Below are 18,861 nucleotides of genomic sequence, written 5' to 3'. Positions count from 1 at the left end.
TTTTCCGTTTTTAAAAAAACAGGTTGCGAAGGATGTAATTTGACAACGATGGACGACTGATGCGGTTTGGACTACATTTTCTTTCTCTCTGTCTCTCTCTCTCATCAGCATTCGGCGTCGGTGTTCTCGGTTTGGACACTCAGGGATGAATGATGCAATGAATATGAATCGATGTATTATGAGACTAGATGGGGAACGCAAGGATCACGCTCTCTTTCACTCTCTCTCCTTTTTTTTCAACAAAACTTGTACTGTAATCCGCTTGGAAAACAACTCGCGGACGGGGATAACTGGCGCTTTCGGGAATCAAGCATATAGAATCAAAGACATATTAGGCTAGTAAAGGTTTAATCAGACACGTACATCTCCCCAGTAATACGTCTTGATGTCGACTCCCATCCATTCGTCCTTGTACACCCCTGCAACCTCGTCCTCGGCGGCCGCGGCGCATACCAACAGCGGCAGGAAGTGCTCGGCACCACCGCGCGGGTGCATGTCGTAGCTGTGGTTGAACTTGCGCCAGCCCGACAGGGCCTTTGTCCTGTCCTCCCTCTTCTCCTGGAGGACGGCGCTCGTGAGCTCCTTGTCGAACTCGCTGACCTGCTTTCTTAGTTTGGCAACCCCGCTGGGGTCTCCCATGAAGAGGGAGCGCATCTTGTACAGGTTGTGGATGGAGGCGAAGCCGGAGCCCAGGATGGCAATGTTGGAGTCTCTCAGCGCGGAGAGAGCACGGCCCATTTTGAAGTGCTCTTCGGGATCCTCTGATTCGAGGACGGAGAGTTGGATGACGGGGACGTTGGCGGCGGGGTTGACAAGGAGCATGGGGACGAACACGCCGTGATCCCAACCTGGTACCTGTTAGCCTTCTATCATCCGATCAAAGGACATAAGCACGATGTCACATACCACGTCGTGAGTCGAGTTCTGGTGATAGACCCTCCTTTTCAAACGCCTGCTTCACCTCCTGGGCGATCTCTGGTGATCCGGGAGCCGGGTACTTGAGCGAGTAGGCTTCCCTGGGGAAACCGCCATAGTCGTAGTACAGGCCGTGACTGGCGGCCGATGAGATGGTCGGCCTGCTTTCAGACCAGTGTGCGGTAACAACAAGAATTGCTTTGGGGGCGTCAGGGGTGTTGAGCTTGAAGATCTTGGGCACGCGGTTCTTGAGTGATGCTGTGACTGAAGCGTGTCCGGGGTCCCCGAGGATGGGCATGGGGCCTGGTGAGATGGTCAGCAACATACTACAGGGCTGCATCAGTACGACCTACGAACCTCCACCGTGTGAGACGCAAACCACTGCTGCGCGTGTCATATTGTGTGTAGACGTTGTGAACTTTCTTGCTGACTTAAGGATAGATGATGCCGAGGCAAACCTGGGGTGTCGTAGGGATCTTATAAGGCGAATTGGCAAAGCCTGTGTCATTCGAACTTTGTTTGATTTTATTGGGTATTTTGCAACTGTGCTGAGAGAGGGATGTCTGCAACTTCAAGTAGCAGCCGCAACTGTTCAGCTGGCGTGGCATCGGCTCTCTCTGATTGGTCGCTTCTTGACACACCGGAGTCATTTGTGGCCGGGATCAGATTGGTAATACCCGCGCGGGACTACTAAGTAGTACTGCGGGACGACGATGAGCGAGAGTGTCTGAGTGAGGCCCCGGCCCGGTACCACTCGCGGCAAATGGGGCTGACTTATCACGGACCGTCTCGTCTGGTCGCATTTCTTTCGAATTTGTGCAGGTTACTATTCGTAAATGCGGCTACTGGTCATGCATGCGAAAGAGGGCGTTCCGAGCGCAACACGCGCGCGCGGAAACCCACTTCCGAGCGCCGGAATCTCGGCGGCAGCCTCTCGCCCGTGTGGGGTCACTGACATTACATCCATCCCCTCGGTCGCCTCCGTCTACACTAAGATGGCCTACTAATATCTGCTTACACGAAAACCGACACGGCGTCACGGCCACTGCCAACCGCCCGAACTCTTCCCTCAATCTCCAAGGGGCTGCCCTCGTACACGACAAAGTGGCGAGACTCCCTCGCCTGCGGCTCCTCGATGCCCAGAATCTTGTAGACGTTGCTGGAAACCAAGTCCAGCGCCTTCTTCTGGCTGAGCCGGCTGCCTCCGTTCTTGTACGCGATGCCCGCCAGCAAGCCCAGGTCGCGAATTAGCCAGTCCTCCTCCAGACCGATCGCAGCCACGACGCCTGCATCGAGCAAAGTGTCAATCGCAGTGCCATTCGTGAGCGGTGCACCGGTGAGAGAACGCCTCTGGTCCCAGGTGGTCGAGTAGGACTGGAACGGCGACAGAACGACACCCACACCAGCTTCGGCCAGTTCAGAGGCAACCAAATGCGACTCCGCGCCGCCGATGATGGCGACCTTGAGCTTTGGTGATGCTGAGGTCTGGCTCTTGGCAGCCAAAGCCTCCTCGACCGCGGATTTGACCCTCAGCGCCGCAACGATGGCGTCGGCGCTGTGGATCGTCAGGACCAAGGGCAGCTCTCCGTCGACCACCTTCTTGAGGTAGACGGCCTCTGAGAACGGGTCTGAGCCGGTATCGTTGGAAGCCACTGCTTCCAACAGAGTGTGACGAAGTGCACCGATCGCGCCAGAGATGGAAGGGCTCTCGCCCCTCTTGGCGTCGAGGGTCAGAGTGCGATGGAGCGCGACATCCTCGGTCCAGACAGCGTCCTTCTCGAGGGCATGCAGAGCACCCGTATTGAATCCAACACTCGTTCCGGAGTGGGTCGCTTGACCGGCGAACTTGGGGGCTGAGATGGCCTTGGTGACGCCGTAACGGAGTGCGACGTGGAGCTTCTTGTTGTCCAGAACAAGCCCGTCGAGGCCGCGACTGAATCCGGGGCTGTTGCCATTGTCTGTGTCTCTCTCGCCGTCGATCTCGTTGAGGCCAATGCTGGAACCGAAGGCGGTGAAAGACTCAGTGACGTAGCCATTCTTCAAGTCAACGATCTTCTGCGACGATGACTTGGCAGCGGCGACCTCTTCAGCACAAGCACCGATGCACTTGATGGCGCCGTTGGAGACGACGACATTGACCGACTCATCACTGTATGTCTTCTCCTCGCCGGACAGCCAGACGTTAGCAACTCCGGTGAAGACCACGTCCTTGAGGTCGGCAGTGTCCTCCGCGATCTTTGCCAGCTCTGGGTCAGGAGAGATGGGGCCGGTGAGAGGCTTGTCGAGCTCGAAAGGATCAGAAAACTGCGATGCTCCGTCGATCCAGACCTGCACGGGCGCGGCTCCAACGCTGAGAGGATCACTGTCCCACACGGCAATATCTGCGTCAAAACCGGGCTTGATCTTGCCGATTCTCTGGCCTAGACCCAGGAGCTCGGCGGGAGCAGACGTCACACTGGCAAGGGCTGCATGGTATGGCAGGCCGTACTTGTAAGCCTTCGCGGCCTCGAAGAGAACGTGTTGAGCGTTCAAGACCGGGTTGTCACTGACGTAGACGGGGGTGAGGCCGTTCTCCCAAAGGATCTTGCCGGCATACTCAGAAGCAACATAGGACTCAGACTTGTAGTACATGTTGTCGGCAAACAGCGCCGAGGCAGGCGCTCGGCCTCCCCAAGTTCGCTTCAGGATCTACGGTGATCGTTAGTGATGTCTACGAAGCTATGATGAGTAGTTTGAGCATACCTCGGGAACAAGGTAGGTCTGGTGGGCATGGTGGAAGGCCCGCACAGGAAACTTGAACTCGTTCGTGTGGTCAACGAACGCCTCCAAATCGGGAATCGTGTAGCAATGCGTGTTGATGTGCACTTGGCCGCGGAGCGCAGCGCTGAGACTCTCCCACTTCAGGTCCTGAGGCAGGTAAGAGCCCTGGGACTCAACGCCGAGCTTTTCAGCGGCGTCACACCAGTCGTCCTGGTCGCGGACAAGCTTCGCGGCCTGCTCAAAGGCGTGGCGGAACTCCCAGCTCTCGCCAAGACGAGAAAAGGGACTGTGGCCGACCTTTCCATAGACACGCTTCGCATTCTCTCCGCAAGCCATCTTCATGTAGCGCCAGTTACGGTCGGGATCGGCCAGCATGTCCTCCGCCGAAAACTCGGTGCGGCCGTCAGGCTTGCCGACGGCGTGCTTGATAACGTAGGCCTCGCCGCCGATGTTGTTGCCAGAGCCGGGCAGAACCAGCGAGGTCGTGACGCCGCCAGACTTGATGACCTGGATCTGCGGGTCGAGGGGGTTGAGGCCATCGATGGAGCGCACGTACGGCGTGATGTCGTTGGACATTTCGTTAACGTCCTGGTTGCCGTTGAGCTCGGGCAGAGCTCCAACACCAGCGTGTGAGTGCATGTCGATAATGCCGCTGGTCAGCTGTCGGCCCTTGGCATCCCAGATCTGGGTGTCTTTAGGCAGGGAGTCGAGCGAGATGTCGGCCTCTACCTTTTGGATCAGACCGTAGTTAACGAGAACATCGGCGGTGACCCAGGAGTAGCCCTTGCCGGCGCGGTCGTCTTCGGGGGAAGTTCCCTCGGCGGGCTCGCCCACCCAGATGGTGGCATTCCGGATGAGAGTAGGCTTCTGACCGTCGACGTATCGTGCGTTCTTCTCGCGACCGAGGCCGATTGGGTCCTGGGGCTTGTGCCGGAGCTTGGCACACGTCGCGAGATCTTGCTGCAGGCGTGCAGCTGAGAGATTGCTGGATGGCTTGCTGGTAGGCAGGAAGGAGAGTTGCTTCCATTGAGCGAATGCGATGAAGCCGAGCGCCAACACGATAAGCTTCATGCTACGGCTGGGCCGCAACCATCGCTTCGAGCGCATGTGGTGGTGATGGCGACGGGGTGCCGAACGCCGCGAGCCCGTAAATGACGGATCATCGCTGTAAGGCGGAAGGCCGCTCTTCTCTGGATCCATGTTGACGACCAAGAGCTGTTGTTCGTCGACTACGCTTGGATCAAGAGCTCAGGTTGCGAAGGTGGGAAAGTTGGGGTCCGAGTCAGGCTAAGTACGAATTGTTACCTTTCGTACTGCTGCCGAGGAGCTCTCAAGGGATGCGATGGTCCCTTGCCCGAAGCAGAAGGTGACAAACGGGCCGGCAGGATAATCGGCCGGCGTTTCAAACCCAGAATGCAGGCATCGCCGGCGAAAAGAGAGAGCTCTGGGAACCTTTGGAACGCTGGAGGGGCCGCTATCAGCGCCGTTCGGTCGCGACTTCGGCGTTCTGAATGGTCAATGACATGGATGATGGTGAGAGCGTGGAGCCGAATGAGGAGCTCACCCCTGTTCCATTGACTTTTGGAGCTCGTCTGATTACGTAGCTGCCCTGATAAGCTTTGCTTATCTAAGCCGGCTATTTGAACAAGGTTAGGTCAGTTCTTCACGTCGGCTTGTAAGTTCCGATGCATCTTGTCTTTATCTTATCTTATCACGTTCGCGGGGTCGTAAATCGCACCGCGTCTCTTGATGACTCTGAGTAGCGCTCAACTTCATCTCTAGTAAATAGCCATCCTGCAGGCCGATTTGACAGTTGCTGAAAGCTGATGATGCTCGATCTTTCATACCACTGAGCCCAATACTGTATCTGTTCGCCGCTTGTTTCCATCTCATGCATCACTTTGCCATCATCTGAAAGTCATAGCATCAGCAATCAGTCGTTGATCTGAGTGAGGAAATGGCCGCTATGAGAGTGCAATATGTCTGTGTCCGACTGAATCGGCACTATTGGAAGCAACCGATCATTCATCATTGACAAGAAAGGCCTTCTCGATATGTTCCATCAATGACCTTCCCGCGCAGGGCGACAAGTAGAGGACCAGCAACAACCGGTCGCAGGCGATGCCCAGCTATTATTACGTACAAGCTATCGGATAGCGGTCCAGCAACGACACGATGAGGCGCAAGAGAGGTCATCCCAGGCCGTTTGCCAGCGTGGCGTGCGGGGAATAGTCCAGCGCCATGACCAACTATGTACCCCGCGGACGAGATGTCTCGCCCGGAACCCGGTCGATACTTGCGATTGAATCTGAAACTGTTGCAGATGAGTGTTGCTAAATGCAAGCTGATGTTATCTTCTGCGATGTGGTCACTGGATGTCAAAGGCGCCTTGTTGACCGACCGAACGCAAGTCCCGAGTTCGTCCAACCACTCAGTGGCCGGTGGTCTCATTCGAGCATCCGTATTTGGAAAGTTTGTCCTGAGTGACATACTCACGCGTGGGATAGCTTGATAGGGAAACTAGCCTTTTGGTGGAGGGGCGGCCAGAGACCCAGCTGGTTGGGCCGATAACGCTCTATCTTGGCTTAGGCCATCGACGTATATCAGGGACCCTCACCTTACTCGGGTTGCTGAACGAGTTGAGTCACGTCTGCAATCGCTTTGATCGAACACTTATATCACTTGTTGGAACGAAAAGACTTATTTCAACTTCTTTCGGACCACAACGCAGGCATCCAGATTAAAGGAAATATTATCCAGACATGTTCTTCCTCGCGGCGTTGGCGTTGGCCGTTGCCATCTTCTCTGTGTGGAGATGGAGAGGACGGTCCCTAAACAAAGTGAGCGTGTTGAACATCCTTCACCCGGCAAGTCTCTGACCGAAGTCCAGAAAGTATCCCATGGGCCTCTACCATCAGAGAAGACGGACAGCGCAGCTGGCATCACGCCTCTGAAATGTTTCAACTGGGAACAGACACCACCGGACAAGCATCGTCCTTTTAAGCCAGTCTACCACATCACCATGGGTAAGCCGGAGCCCGTCCAGTCTTTTAAGGCGCCTCGTCCTCATATTGACCGTCTTCTCTCGTAGCCATCCAGGGCAGTACACCAGACGACCTGGTCATCATGGACAGCAACTACCTAGATCGCGTCAACGAGCGCCGCGAGACTATCAAGCAGCACGCACCCACAGTGCTTGGGGCTGTGCCCGAAGGCATACCCGCTCTCCACGAGACATACACGTATTTGCTCGGAGAGTACTTGCCAACACGGTTCCCGACAATGTTTTCTCTGTCTGAAGACGGCCAGGAGTTCTACAACAAGGTCACTAAGACATCGCTGCCTCTGACGCCCCCGCAAGATCCCAACGCTGCGCTTCAAGCCCTGGGAGAAACCATCGAGGATGACATCTTCCTACTGATCGAGACACCAGAAGGCCACCGCGCAGTCGCGTTCATCTGCTGTCATCCAGCAGGCTTTGACCCTTCGGACAAACTGGGCAAGTTGCTGAAGGACATCCACACGCCCGTGCCGTCGTACGAGAAGATCGGGGCCAGCATGGAACGATTCTTTAGCCGATTGCAGGTGGGAAAGAGCGTCAAGCGAATGAATGTAAGTCATCAAGTTGTCTAATGGGTGGGCTTGGACTGATTCAGCGCGGTAGTGGTCTATCTCGACGAGCGAAAGGCTCTTCAGTCCCAGCGGATTGCACATTTACGACGGCGACAAGCCGCAGGAGGACGAGGAGATTGATATCAGCAAGGTTCGCAGACCAGCCTTCACGCCAGAGAGAATAGCGCAGCTAACGGAGTCAAGACCCGTCTTAGACAGGAATTGCAGACCTTGACCAGGTTGCCTAAGACGGGCGCCATCATGTTCAGTTTCAAGACTTACATGACGCCGCTGGAGGAGATCAAGAATGAAGGCATTGGGCCGCAGGTCGCTGACGCCATTGAGGGTTTGCGAAGTGGCAACGCGCCGGGCATGTGGGTGTACAAGGGGGCGACGCGCTGGGGTAAGGGCGCCTGCGAGTATTTGCGGTCATGAGCAAGAAGTACCGTGGGAGACAGGTAGATGATGACCGGTAAAGACACTATTAGCAAAAAAGACAGAGAGGTAAAAAGAAATCATCAACGACTTGAATGGAATTTAACCACCGAATCTCCCCGAGGTGGGCTCGAACCACCAACCTCCAGATTAACAGTCTGACGCGCTAGCCAATTGTGCCATCGGGGATGTTGAGATATTTGAATCTGACGACGGGTGCGCCGGAGCCGACTCAAGGCCCGCAGCGCAGGTCAGGACACAGCGGTGCGCAACACAAAACCGGGGGCGCGATGTGGGCGCTTCGGATTGTCGGGCCCGATTTACGGAAATGCCTGTTGTTATTGGGCGATCTCCCGCTTGGGTTGTGCCGCTGTTGTGTTGAAGCGATAACCGAAAACACACCAATGGTGTCGACCTGAACATGTCTCTAGTCTCTACTACCTATGCATGACAATCATCATCTGCTGCTAATTGTTTGTTCCGTGCTATGGTCAGGGTGGCCGGTAGCAAGGCAGATGGCTTCGTCGGCTTCCAGAGTCAAAATACGCTTGAATCATCTTCCACCAACAACAACCGGTCAAACACAGCGCTGGGAATCGAATGAATTGACTTTTGGGATGAACTGGCTCAGGGTGTTCCCGGTCGTGCCGAATAGGGGCGCGCCCACCGGGCTCGCAGTGTTCACAGCGTCTGGAAAGGCCCCCCGATCGAGTCTAGTGGCCCCGCTCCGCCCTCCGTGGAAATTTCCCAGGGGAAAAGCTTCACTTCTGTCACTTTTAAACAGCCCCCTGCATCGACCTGCTTTCTCTCCCATACAAGGCGCAAACGAGATGTGGACTCGCCTTCATCTATGCAAAGCGCCCACCGCCAACCCTTGATGATTTCTCTCGCTCTGCCGCCCTGCTGGGAGACAGACTTGGGCTCTTTGGGGGGGTCAAAGCCCGTCCGTCCAGTCCAGTCCAGGCCCTGCCCGGCCTGTTGGTCGTCGCGATCCCCCTTCAGGCTTCGGCTCTCGTTCCCATGGCCTGCAACTTGGCAATAAACGCTGACCTTGCCGCCGTGCCTGGGATCCTATCCGTACCTGCATGCATCTTGCTGCGGTATGGCGTGGCCTCATGGCCCATGGCCTCACCTGAAGCCAGGCACAACTCCGCAATCTAATTTGTTCCCTTCCTCGGCTGCACGGAGAAACACCCAAGCAGACACACAACTCAATGTCATGATCCCTCCAGCACCCGCTGAACCGGGTAGCCTTGCCGTCCGACAGAGTGGCTTCTGCAGGCCCCAATCCCCCCAAAGGAGGCCACTCTACTCTATTCCTCGCAGCTAGGCCTGCGGGGTCATCTCCCTTCTGGGAATCACGGAGCGAAACGGCCTTCGATGTTCGGTTCGTCCCATCAAGGGCCACCGTGAGAGAGGAAAATCAATGTCCTACATAAAGAAGTGTGGCCGCCAGCGTGTGCCACCCCTTCTCTTCCCTCCCCCTTGGCTTTTGAGCTTAAAACTTCATTCTCTCGTCCACTGAACTTCTAGAAGCACGGCCAAGGCATCGATTGCTGCGACCTGCGTCCTCTCTTTCTTCACTCATCCCTTCCATTCGTTCATTCAAGCTTTCTCCAAGCCGACCGGGTCGGTTCAGGCAACAGCACACACACATTCACTTACACCACAAGTCTCTTCAGACAAACAAACACCAATACCAACCGCAAAAATGAAGTTCAGCACCGTCAACATCGCCAGCGCGGCTCTGCTGGCCACCCAGGCCCAGGGTGCCATCGTCTGGGACGGCCGTTTCAACGACATGACCACCTCCAGCGACCTCGACAAGTGGTCCTGGAGCAACCAGGTCGGCGCCTACCAGTACTACATCCACGGCTCCGGCGCCACCACCGACTACGTTAACCTCTCCGAGGACTTCAAGAACCCCGCCGACACCGGCTCCAAGCAGGGCGCCAAGATCTCCCTGACCAGCACCTCCTTCTGGAACGGCCAGACCATGCGCCGCACCGAGCTTATCCCCCAGACCAAGGAGGCCATCGGCTCCGGCAAGAAGTACTACCACTTCAGCCTCAAGCGCAGCGACACCAACGCCCCCTCCCTGAGCAAGGAGCACCAGATCGCCTTCTTCGAGAGCCACTTCGTCGAGCTGAAGTCCGGCTGGCAGAGCGGCGCCTCCGGCACCGAGGACCCCCTCCTCCGCTGGGTCGTCGGCGGCACCACCCAGTGGAACGTCACCTGGGAGGCCGACGTCTGGCACAACGTCGCCTACGAGATCGACTTCGACGGCGGCTCCGTCGGTTTCTGGCACTCCACCGGCTCCGACGCCCTGAAGCAGATCGTCGCCCCCGTCAAGGCCTCCGCCTCCAGCAACGGCGCCGACTGGCACGTCGGTGTCCTCGAGCTCCCCCGCGACGGCTACCCCGACGAGACCGAGGACTTCTACTTCTCCGGTGTCTACATCGAGGACGGCGACATCACCACCGCCGTCGGCTCCGGATCTTCCGACTCTGGCTCCGCCGCCCCTGCCTCCTCTGCTGCCCCTGCCGCCACCTCCGCCCCTGCTGCCACCTCTGCTCCCGCCGCCGCCGCTCCCACCTCCAGCGCTGCTGCCACCTCGTCTGCCGCCCCTGTCGTCTCTGAGCCCGCCAGCTCTGCCCCGGCCGCCACCCCCGTCTCTTCCGCTGCCCCCGTTGTCTCTGAGGAGCCCTCTGCTCCCGCTGCCACCACCCCGGCTGCCGCGACCACCAGCTCTGCTCCCGCCGCCTCGGCCTCTGCTAAGCCCGCGTGCCGTCGCCGCCGCCGCCGCAGCACCAAGCAGCAGCGCCAGTAAGCAGGTCGTTAACGACATAGACCAATCATGAGACAAGCCTCCAAGTTCTCCGGACGTAATCAGCCGGGACGTTGAGGCGAGGAGGAGCGCGCCCCCATTCTGATGTACATATCTTTTTTGCACATAGAGACTTTGGCACTGTGCCTATTGGACTTAGTTTTGAATATATTCTTCAGTGACGAATCTGTCTTCTTCAGTTACAGGTGACTGCGGGTGACTAGAGCTGCGGTCTGCTGCTAATTAGGATTTGGGTATATGAGCCATGCCCAACGACGCTTTCAAAGGTTCGTTCTGGCGTTAAAGATAGTTTTCGACCTGTTGTTCAGTCCATTTCCAAAAGTCCTCGGCAAGGCCAGTGCCGCCTTCCTCGCGAGACTTGGAGCTTTCAACCAAGTCGCTCCTGATCGAGTAGAAGCGGCCCCAGGGAGCAACTGCATTGTTGAATTAGCCTGACTCAATTTTGATTCTAGCAGACACTTACTCCAGTCTCCAGTCTTTTCGATGGTGACGTCTGGCGAAACAGCGGCAAAGAGCTCCGTGTAAGCCCCGTAGATTGGAGGATACGTTGTAGTCTTCCTAAAGAATCGGGGGATAAAAGCAGTGATGTGACGGTCCAGGTCGGATTTTAGGTTTCCGGGATTCAACGCCTATTCGAATGTCAGATTCCGTCCTCTGGCTTGATCACACTCGCACGTCGGCTCTTACCACACTGATCACGCCATCGGCCTTGTGTCGCTTTGCGAACTCTGTCGAGTGGAAGTAATTCCCCGCTTTGCTGATTCCATACTTGACCTCTTTGAGTCTATCCCTCTTGTAGTCGAGATTGTCAATCTCAATGGCGGGAGTTGGTGAGAGGACTTCGGTAGCAGAGCTCGCCACCCAGACGACACGCACACTGTCCTTAGGCGCCGTCTTGGCCGTCCCCACCAGAGTGGGCGTGAGCAACTTGGTGAAGAGGAAGGGCCCGACGCAGTTCGTGCCCAGCTGGAGTTCGTAGCCTTGGGCGGTCTGGCTGCCCTGCGGTGGCATCATGACGCCGGCATTGTTGATGAGGAGGTGAAGCTGCCTTTCTTTGGCGAGGAACGTCTTGGCTGCCGGCTTCACGGTGGTCAGGTCGGCCAGATCAAGGGTCAGCAGTTCGAGCTTGCCCTTGGAGTCGGGAATTGCTTCCTTGATGGAGGCGATGGCAGCGCGTCCTTTCTCTTCGGAGCGCGATGTGGCGTAGACGGTAGCGTTTTTGGAGTAGAGGATCTGCGCGACCTCCTTGCCAACGCCCGTGTTGGCACCCGTTACGATGCATACCTGTACGACGTGAGACGATGCCGTGCGTGTGGGGTTGAGAGCGACTGACCCTTCCGGTGAGATCGGCAATGTCTTTCTCTGTGAACTGCGGATGCGGGGGGAAGGCCTGGGTGAGCATGCTAAAAGGGTTCAGCATAGTGGGAACCCATAGGAGCGACATGATGAAGTGTCCCTCGCGACGGCGCTGCGCTATGATCTGAGGAGATTGAAGGGCGATTGATGCTGGCGTTTGTTCGACTACACAGTGGTTCAGAGAGATAGATGCATCAGCGACGTCATCAATGTTCAATCCAAGAACATCAGAGGAAGGGTCCAAGATCACACCGACTGCCGGGACATGACTTCCTCGTTGGCTACCAGGGAGGCCATTGGACCGAAGCTAAGCCAAGAGTGGAGCACCCGTTTGGCAGACGACGAGGGTGCTGCCAATTCAGGCAAGAGAGTAGCCCGTTCACCGAAGAAATAGGACGTGATTGGCGAGGGCCACCGAGGTGTGGTTGGAGGACATGATGCTGACACCGAGATCCACGAATGTACGGGATCGGGCGCTTATGTAAGTCGTCGGCAAGTCAACCTTTGAATTCCCCGGAGCCGAGCCACGTGATGCATCTCAGCCTCCATGCTTACCTAAGGCACACCAGCTACACAGGAAGCCCGAAGTGCTTGTGTGGGGGGGGCTGCCGACGGGTGCCGTGGGACATGGGGCGGGAGCCAATTCGCAGCCGTGATTGGCACGGCGCAGTGGTCTGGACTGCCAGAGCTCGAGCCAACGTCTAATGCAAGACCAAAGACCACTTTTTTGTGTGAGCCAGCGAGTTGTGTTCGGCCTTTCCTCTCTCTCCAGCCACACGATTGTTGCGCTTGAATCCCGTTGGCCAGAAGGAAACAAGAGACCACGCTAGAGGCCGGTTAGGAGGAGTCTCGCTCGCTGCAGGAGAACAGCCAAACCAACCAAACAACCTACCACCTTACGCCGTACGGATCCCTACTACGGATAGCCTAACGGAAAGAGAGCCTCACCATCCCAGGTCACTGGCCACCTTCTGATTGTGCATCACAACAACACCACCACCACCGCTACCGCTGCCACCGACACCGCTGCACGCCTCCTCGTCACGGCCTCATCGTCGCATCCAACTCTGCCCTGCACCGGATTGAAGCGGTCCTCAGCATCTCTACCTCGTCCGCGTCGCGCACTCGAGCAACGGCATCTTCACGTCTTTCCACCTCCCGCCTTGGCATCCACGCCCCACTAACGATCGTCCGTCGGTCCCCTTTCAGCCTTGTGCGTCCCGTCCGTCCATTTCTCGCGGGTTGATGCGCCCCCGACCCGACGCCGCGATACGACCAAAGGCGTGGATTGCGCTGTGCTCCACCTCCCTCATCCAGCAACGTTCCTTTGCCGTAGCCCGTCGCAGCTTCTACTTCCATCACAAGAGATGCTTTGACCATAGGTTACAAGCTCACCCAACTCTCGCCTTCCCTCTTCCTGCCTGCCATCTACCTGCGGCTCCCGCCAGCATATTTACATCTCACCGATATATCACGACCGGACGTGCATCATACAGAAAGGAACGGCCCGGATCGGCTGCCGACGCATCTACAACATACATATCGGTGCATAAATATTGTGGTCAGCCCGGCGACATCATGTCTAGCCCACGTGCGTACCCATCCCTTTCCCATCGCTTGTGTATCAGTCGGGTCCCCCTCGCTAACATCACTTTCTACAGTCAACGCAGAGGAGGAGTCTCGCTACACCTCCATTGTCGACGGCATCCTTGCGACAGCGGACCTCACCACCGTCACCCGGAAAAAGATTCGCCAAGGTCTGGAGAAGGCCCTTGGCGGAAAGGATCTCAGTGCTCAGAAGGTACCTAGGCACACATACCACGTTCGGGCGACTCGCGTGAACAGCACCGTCGGGCATAGGCTGACTTTTCCCGCTGCAGGATGCTATCAAGGCGCTGATCGAAGAGCGCTTCGACGCCATCTCCGGCTCACCAGACGGCAACGATCAATCCGCAAGCCCTCCCCATAAACGTGAGGCCAACGGTTACGATGACGACGAGGTCGACGGCGATGGCGAAATACAAGTGTCCGTGTCTCCTGTCCGCAAGAAGCAAAAGCGCGAGGATTCGTCAGAGGACGCAGATGCCAAGCTCGCTGCCGAGCTGCAGGCTCAGGAGAACCGCATGGCCAGAGGGCGGACGACCCGCGGCGGCAACGGGGCGACCAACAAGTCAAACACCAAGAAGAAGAGGACTGCTCCCAAGAAGAAGAGCGCAACCAAGGTTCGCGACGGGGACGACAGCGACGTCGAGGGAGGCGAGGCGCCTAAGCGCAAGGCCGGTGGTGGTTTCCAAAAGCCGTTCAACTTGAGCTCTCCCCTGGCGGAGCTGGTTGGCGAGCAACAGGTATGTCCAGCTAACCGCACTTGGCCACTTCTTCAGGCTCTAACATGTTTCGCCAGTTGTCCCGTCCGCAAGTGGTCAAGAAGCTTTGGGAGCATATCAAGGGGAACGACCTGCAGGACCCCGAAAACAAGCGACAGATTCTTTGTGACGACAAAATGCAAGCCATATTCAAGGTGCCCAAGGTGGACATGTTCCAGATGAACAAGATGATCGGCAGCCATCTCTACCCAGTCGAAGCTGAGTAAGGCCGAGACTGCAGCAGAGTGGGGTGGCGGTTGTGGGTGTAAATACAGGCGTCTTTCTGGTTTGGGCTCAGCAGATTTTAAGGGTTCTTTGGTCGGGCATGGGGGAAACGGCAGCAATTGAACAGGTTCGCGATGGTTCCAGTAGAAGAGTTTGTGGATGGCACCGTCATAAGACATGGTTTGCCCCATATGGGCAACACCAGGAAACGCTGCTGCGTTTGAACTCGCAGCTATGCGCAGGGGAGAGTCTGACCTGCTCGGCCTTGAGATACTAGGCCGACACTAGTCTTAGTCTCCAATCTGTCTAAACTTGATCGGCATTGGTGAGGCTCGGTGACAGTGATGGAATCCAGCTAATGCCAAAGACCACCATACACGAGAAAGATTAAGCAGAAGACGCAGCTCCAAGGTGAGTCACTTTGCATACGTGCTGGAGTTCCTGGACGTTCGAACTAAATTAGATATTTCATAGCTTCAATACAATAGGCACTGCCACTTAAACATCAACGCCACACACACTACCAACGTCAACGTTGGCCGGTGACTCGATGCGTTACGAGAGCTGATTCCAACCAACGTCTTATGTAATCATAGCACCCCACCCGAAGCTTCTACCAGCTGTCAACCGGACGCAGCGCGTTGCAGGGGTGAATGACGCACACCGAGAAGCGAGAACCGGAGAATCCCCGGCAGGCCTTTTTTTTTCTCTTTTTGCTCCCCGGCAGGGGACCTTTTGCTGGACCCCGCCATCCTCTCTGCTGGCATCCACCAATGCAAGTTCCTTTGGGAGCCACACATAATCATTAATTTGGACCTCCCTCGTCTCGCGGCACCCGAATAAAACCGTCCGCGCCGTCTTTCTCTTGCTTCCCTCGAACTACCTTACCCTCATTTTCAATTGACTGCTGCTCAGCTTCCCGAATACTGCCCCGCGCACCGGAAGCCAGCTTCATATCCCTCGATAACCATCCCGATTCCATCAGCGACACTTTTCGCGCAACGGCAAACGGAGCAATCGTCAGCCTTAACCGAGCCCCCACCCGACAAGGCGCATCCGATACCATACCTCTACCCAGAACAAGTCACCAAACAACGACGATCTCCATGGCGGACGCCCAAGTGTCTACTGAATCCTCAAACCCCTCGCGGGGCAATCGCAACCGTGGCAGAGGCCGCGGCGGCGGCGGTGGTGGTGGAGGTAATGCTGGATCTCGCGGCCGAGGTGGACAGAGGAGCGGTCGTGGTCGAGGCGGCAACAACGCGGGTGCCGCTGCTCAGTCCAAGGATGCAAGCTTGCCGCAAGCTGCCCCCAAGCCTGAGTCCAAGCCGGTTGCTCGCGCCGCAGCAGACGCCGACGATACTGCTAGCACCGACGGCGAGGTGTGCTTCATCTGCGCAGAGCCCATCAAGTTCCACTCCATTGCGCCATGCAACCACAAGACGTGCCATATCTGCGGTCTGCGTATGAGAGCTTTGTACAAGACCAAAGACTGCCCTCACTGCAGAGTAAGTCATCTCTGTGTCCAGCGGAACTACGGAAGCTGACTTGAGCCAAGACACCCTCTCCCTTTGTGATCTTCACCGAAGACGCAACCAAGCGATACGAAGAATATTCCGACGCCGACATCACGAGTTTCGACAGTAACATCGGTATTCGATATGCAAACGAAGAAATCGTTGGCGATACTGTAGTTCTGCTCCGATATAACTGCCCAGCCGACGATTGTGTCTTCGCCGGCCTGGGCTGGCCAGACTTGCACCGACATGTGCGGTCGACTCACCAACGGAAGATGTGCGATCTGTGTACCCGCAACAAGAAACTTTTCACCCACGAGCACGAACTCTTCGCCGACAAGGAGCTTGAGAAGCACATGAGGCACGGAGACGACAAGCCTGGCGCAATCGACCAGACTGGTTTCAAAGGTCATCCCCTTTGCGGATTCTGCGGATCGCGCTTCTACGATGACGACAAGCTCTTTGACCATTGCCGCGAGAAGCACGAGAGATGTTTCCTCTGCGACCGAAGAGACTCGAGACACCCCCACTACTTTGTGAACTACCCTGCATTAGAGAAGCACTTCGAGAAGGACCACTTCCCATGTCTCGACAGGGAGTGTTTGGAAAAGAAGTTCGTGGTGTTCGAGTCTGAGATGGACCTGAAGGCGCACCAGCTGGCTGAACATGCCGACTCTCTTTCCAAGGACGTCCGCAGAGACGCACGCGTCGTTAACATGTCCGGCTTCGACTTCAGACCCAGTTACGAGAACGAGAGGCGGGGCGGGGGTGGTGGTGGAGGAGGAGGAGGAGGACCAGGTAGCGGTCGACAAGGACGTGGCCGTGGCCGAGATCCTAATGCGGATCCCATCCCTCAGAGCTCAGCTCAGCCTCTTCGTCGTGATGAGCTTGCTTTCCAGAGGCAAATGGCCATTCACTCGGCACAATCAGTTTCTAACCGAACATTTGGCGGTCAGCTTTCTTCATCCTCCGCGCCATCACAGCCTACTTCTTCTCGCCAAGGCAACGCCCCTGCGCCTTCAGCAGCTTCCCGTCAGGCGCCCGCTCCAGCACTGCCGACGACAGCGATGGAGCAACTAAGTGTCACTGATATCTCATCACTGCCTCCTCAAGAGCGAGCGATGATGTTGCGCCACCAGTCCGTCATCGAACGTGCCGAAACCCTGCTCAAGAAGGATGAAGCGAAAATGAACACCTTCCGCGAACACATTTCGTCCTTTAGGAGAGGAAAGTTCACGGCGCCTCAGCTTGTCGACGCCTTCTTCTCCCTCTTCGCAGACACGTCGTCAAACGCTCTGGGAACGTTGCTTCGCGAAGTTGCCGATCTCTTCGAAGACAAGAAGAAGGCTGAGGCCCTGCAAAAGGCCTGGCAGGACTGGCGAGCCATCAACGAGGATTATCCATCTCTTCCCGGTCTAGGCGGTATGCACGGAGCTACGACGTCGTCCAGCGGCTGGGCCAGTGCCGCGACCGCCTCTCCCGCCACACCTGCCGCTGCGCCCTCTTCGAAGCAGTCTAGCCGTGTCCTACGGCTCAAGAATAGCACACGCGCAGGTGCTGCTGGCCCCAAGCCAGTCACACCAGCTGCCACGACCAACTGGGTGCCTGGCTCCTCCCAGCCCCGTCCCCCGCCGCCCAACGCCTTTCCCGCTCTCCCGGCTGCCTCGTCGTCTTCATCGTCAGCAGCAGCCCCGAGACCGTCTTGGATCGGCCCGAACAATCCATCCGCGAGCAATGGTAGCAGATCATCGGGACCCGCACCACGACAGGCCCGACCGGCTACTGGCGGCGATAACTTCCCTGCCCTGCCTCCGGCTCAAAAGCCTCTTACCACTATCTTTGGTTATGGCGGCGGCAGAGGTGTCCGCCGAGACCTGGGAGGCGCCTCAAGCAGCTTCAGCTGGGGTTCGGCCCCTGGAAGCGGTGCGGCAAGCGAGAACGCTTCAGAGAGGGAGGAGGATGAAGCTCCCACTGGAGGCAAGAAGAAGAAGGGCAAGAAGGTGCTTGTGCAGTGGGGCTAAATCCGCTGCCTGGATAACGGGAGGGAAGCGAGGACTTGCCAAATGACATTGGGAGCATTGTTCTCCGATGGAATCGGTCGTACTGGGCCGAGGAGTTTTGAGAAGGGAAAAGTACAGACAACCTACACAAAGCAAAGAAGATCAGACATGGGATGAGGTAGCGAGCAACTTAAGATTGTTGCGCCTGGGGGACTGCCTATGGAGTAAATGAGAACCCTGATAGACACCCGATTTTCCATGACATAGCGACCCGCACAATTTCAGGTGACAGAATGCCTCGCAACTCGCTCGGCTCCCACGCAGATGACGACCATGGACAAGGCGAGCAGAGAACTGACATTTTGTGCAATGACGCTGACCGAAGTTGACGCTGGGTCGAGACCCGAGGATCTTGTGGACTTCTTCGAGCCTTGCGTCGGCTGTACAATCGTCAACGTTTCTGGCATTCGAAACTTCTCGACAGGCTCTAGGCTGGTCCATTCGCTGTGCTGCCTTGCCAGGAAATTCACACACGATCGCGGTGTTTCTTCTCATTAACAGGATGCTGCGAAGACCTGGGTACCCTCAGGCTCTAGGAAAATATGACGGTGGAGAAGAACAGTCTGCAAATGCACGAAAGCTTGACTTAGTCTCTCTCGAGTGCTCTGAACGATTTACTTCCGTGCAAAACAGTGATGGGAAGGTCGTGTTATCATTGTTGCCGCTGCCGCGTCAGTCGGCACATCTCTTTAATGATTCCGAACGGGATTCTTGCAGGTTGCAGCGATAAACTGGTTTGGATCGCTTGGTTCAAGAACCTCCGATAGGGC

At 56.7% G+C, this 18,861-nt stretch overlaps 6 protein-coding genes across 6 annotated transcripts; 4 read left to right on the top strand and 2 right to left on the bottom strand.

The window, feature by feature from the left end:
- Positions 1-351: 351 nt before the first annotated feature.
- GCG54_00010627 (Extradiol ring-cleavage dioxygenase) lies at positions 352-4,875 on the bottom strand (the record flags this gene model as incomplete). Its single annotated transcript, XM_045410547.1, has 5 exons — positions 352-848; positions 907-1,218; positions 1,273-1,373; positions 1,934-3,603; positions 3,658-4,875. The coding sequence occupies 5 exons, from the start codon at positions 4,873-4,875 to the stop codon at positions 352-354; spliced, it is 3,798 nt and encodes a 1,265-aa protein (XP_045258115.1).
- A 1,562-nt stretch (positions 4,876-6,437) lies between these two features.
- Positions 6,438-7,722, top strand: GCG54_00010626 (uncharacterized protein; the record flags this gene model as incomplete). Its single annotated transcript, XM_045410546.1, has 5 exons — positions 6,438-6,515; positions 6,566-6,701; positions 6,767-7,287; positions 7,340-7,438; positions 7,492-7,722. 5 exons carry the CDS (start codon positions 6,438-6,440, stop codon positions 7,720-7,722), a joined length of 1,065 nt encoding a protein of 354 aa, XP_045258114.1.
- A 1,711-nt stretch (positions 7,723-9,433) lies between these two features.
- GCG54_00010625 (uncharacterized protein) lies at positions 9,434-10,552 on the top strand (the record flags this gene model as incomplete). Its single annotated transcript, XM_045410545.1, has 1 exon — positions 9,434-10,552. The coding sequence occupies one exon, from the start codon at positions 9,434-9,436 to the stop codon at positions 10,550-10,552; it is 1,119 nt and encodes a 372-aa protein (XP_045258113.1).
- Positions 10,553-10,849: 297 nt separating this feature from the next.
- Positions 10,850-12,014, bottom strand: GCG54_00010624 (Retinol dehydrogenase 11; the record flags this gene model as incomplete). Its single annotated transcript, XM_045410544.1, has 4 exons — positions 10,850-10,983; positions 11,034-11,199; positions 11,258-11,854; positions 11,904-12,014. The coding sequence occupies 4 exons, from the start codon at positions 12,012-12,014 to the stop codon at positions 10,850-10,852; spliced, it is 1,008 nt and encodes a 335-aa protein (XP_045258112.1).
- Positions 12,015-13,504: 1,490 nt separating this feature from the next.
- GCG54_00010623 (Upstream activation factor subunit spp27) lies at positions 13,505-14,516 on the top strand (the record flags this gene model as incomplete). Its single annotated transcript, XM_045410543.1, has 4 exons — positions 13,505-13,517; positions 13,588-13,727; positions 13,807-14,271; positions 14,328-14,516. 4 exons carry the CDS (start codon positions 13,505-13,507, stop codon positions 14,514-14,516), a joined length of 807 nt encoding a protein of 268 aa, XP_045258111.1.
- Positions 14,517-15,620: 1,104 nt separating this feature from the next.
- GCG54_00010622 (E3 ubiquitin-protein ligase hel2) lies at positions 15,621-18,052 on the top strand (the record flags this gene model as incomplete). The annotated part of the gene is made up of 2 exons (XM_045410542.1): positions 15,621-16,022; positions 16,073-18,052. 2 exons carry the CDS (start codon positions 15,621-15,623, stop codon positions 18,050-18,052), a joined length of 2,382 nt encoding a protein of 793 aa, XP_045258110.1.
- Between the last annotated feature and the right edge of the window lie 809 nt (positions 18,053-18,861).

Source organism: Colletotrichum gloeosporioides (assembly GCF_011800055.1).
Source record: "Colletotrichum gloeosporioides strain Lc1 chromosome Unknown consensus_89, whole genome shotgun sequence".
Lineage (NCBI taxonomy): Eukaryota > Fungi > Ascomycota > Sordariomycetes > Glomerellales > Glomerellaceae > Colletotrichum > Colletotrichum gloeosporioides.
Note: the sequence above shows the minus strand (reverse complement) of the source record. Positions and strands in the feature narration are given on the sequence as shown.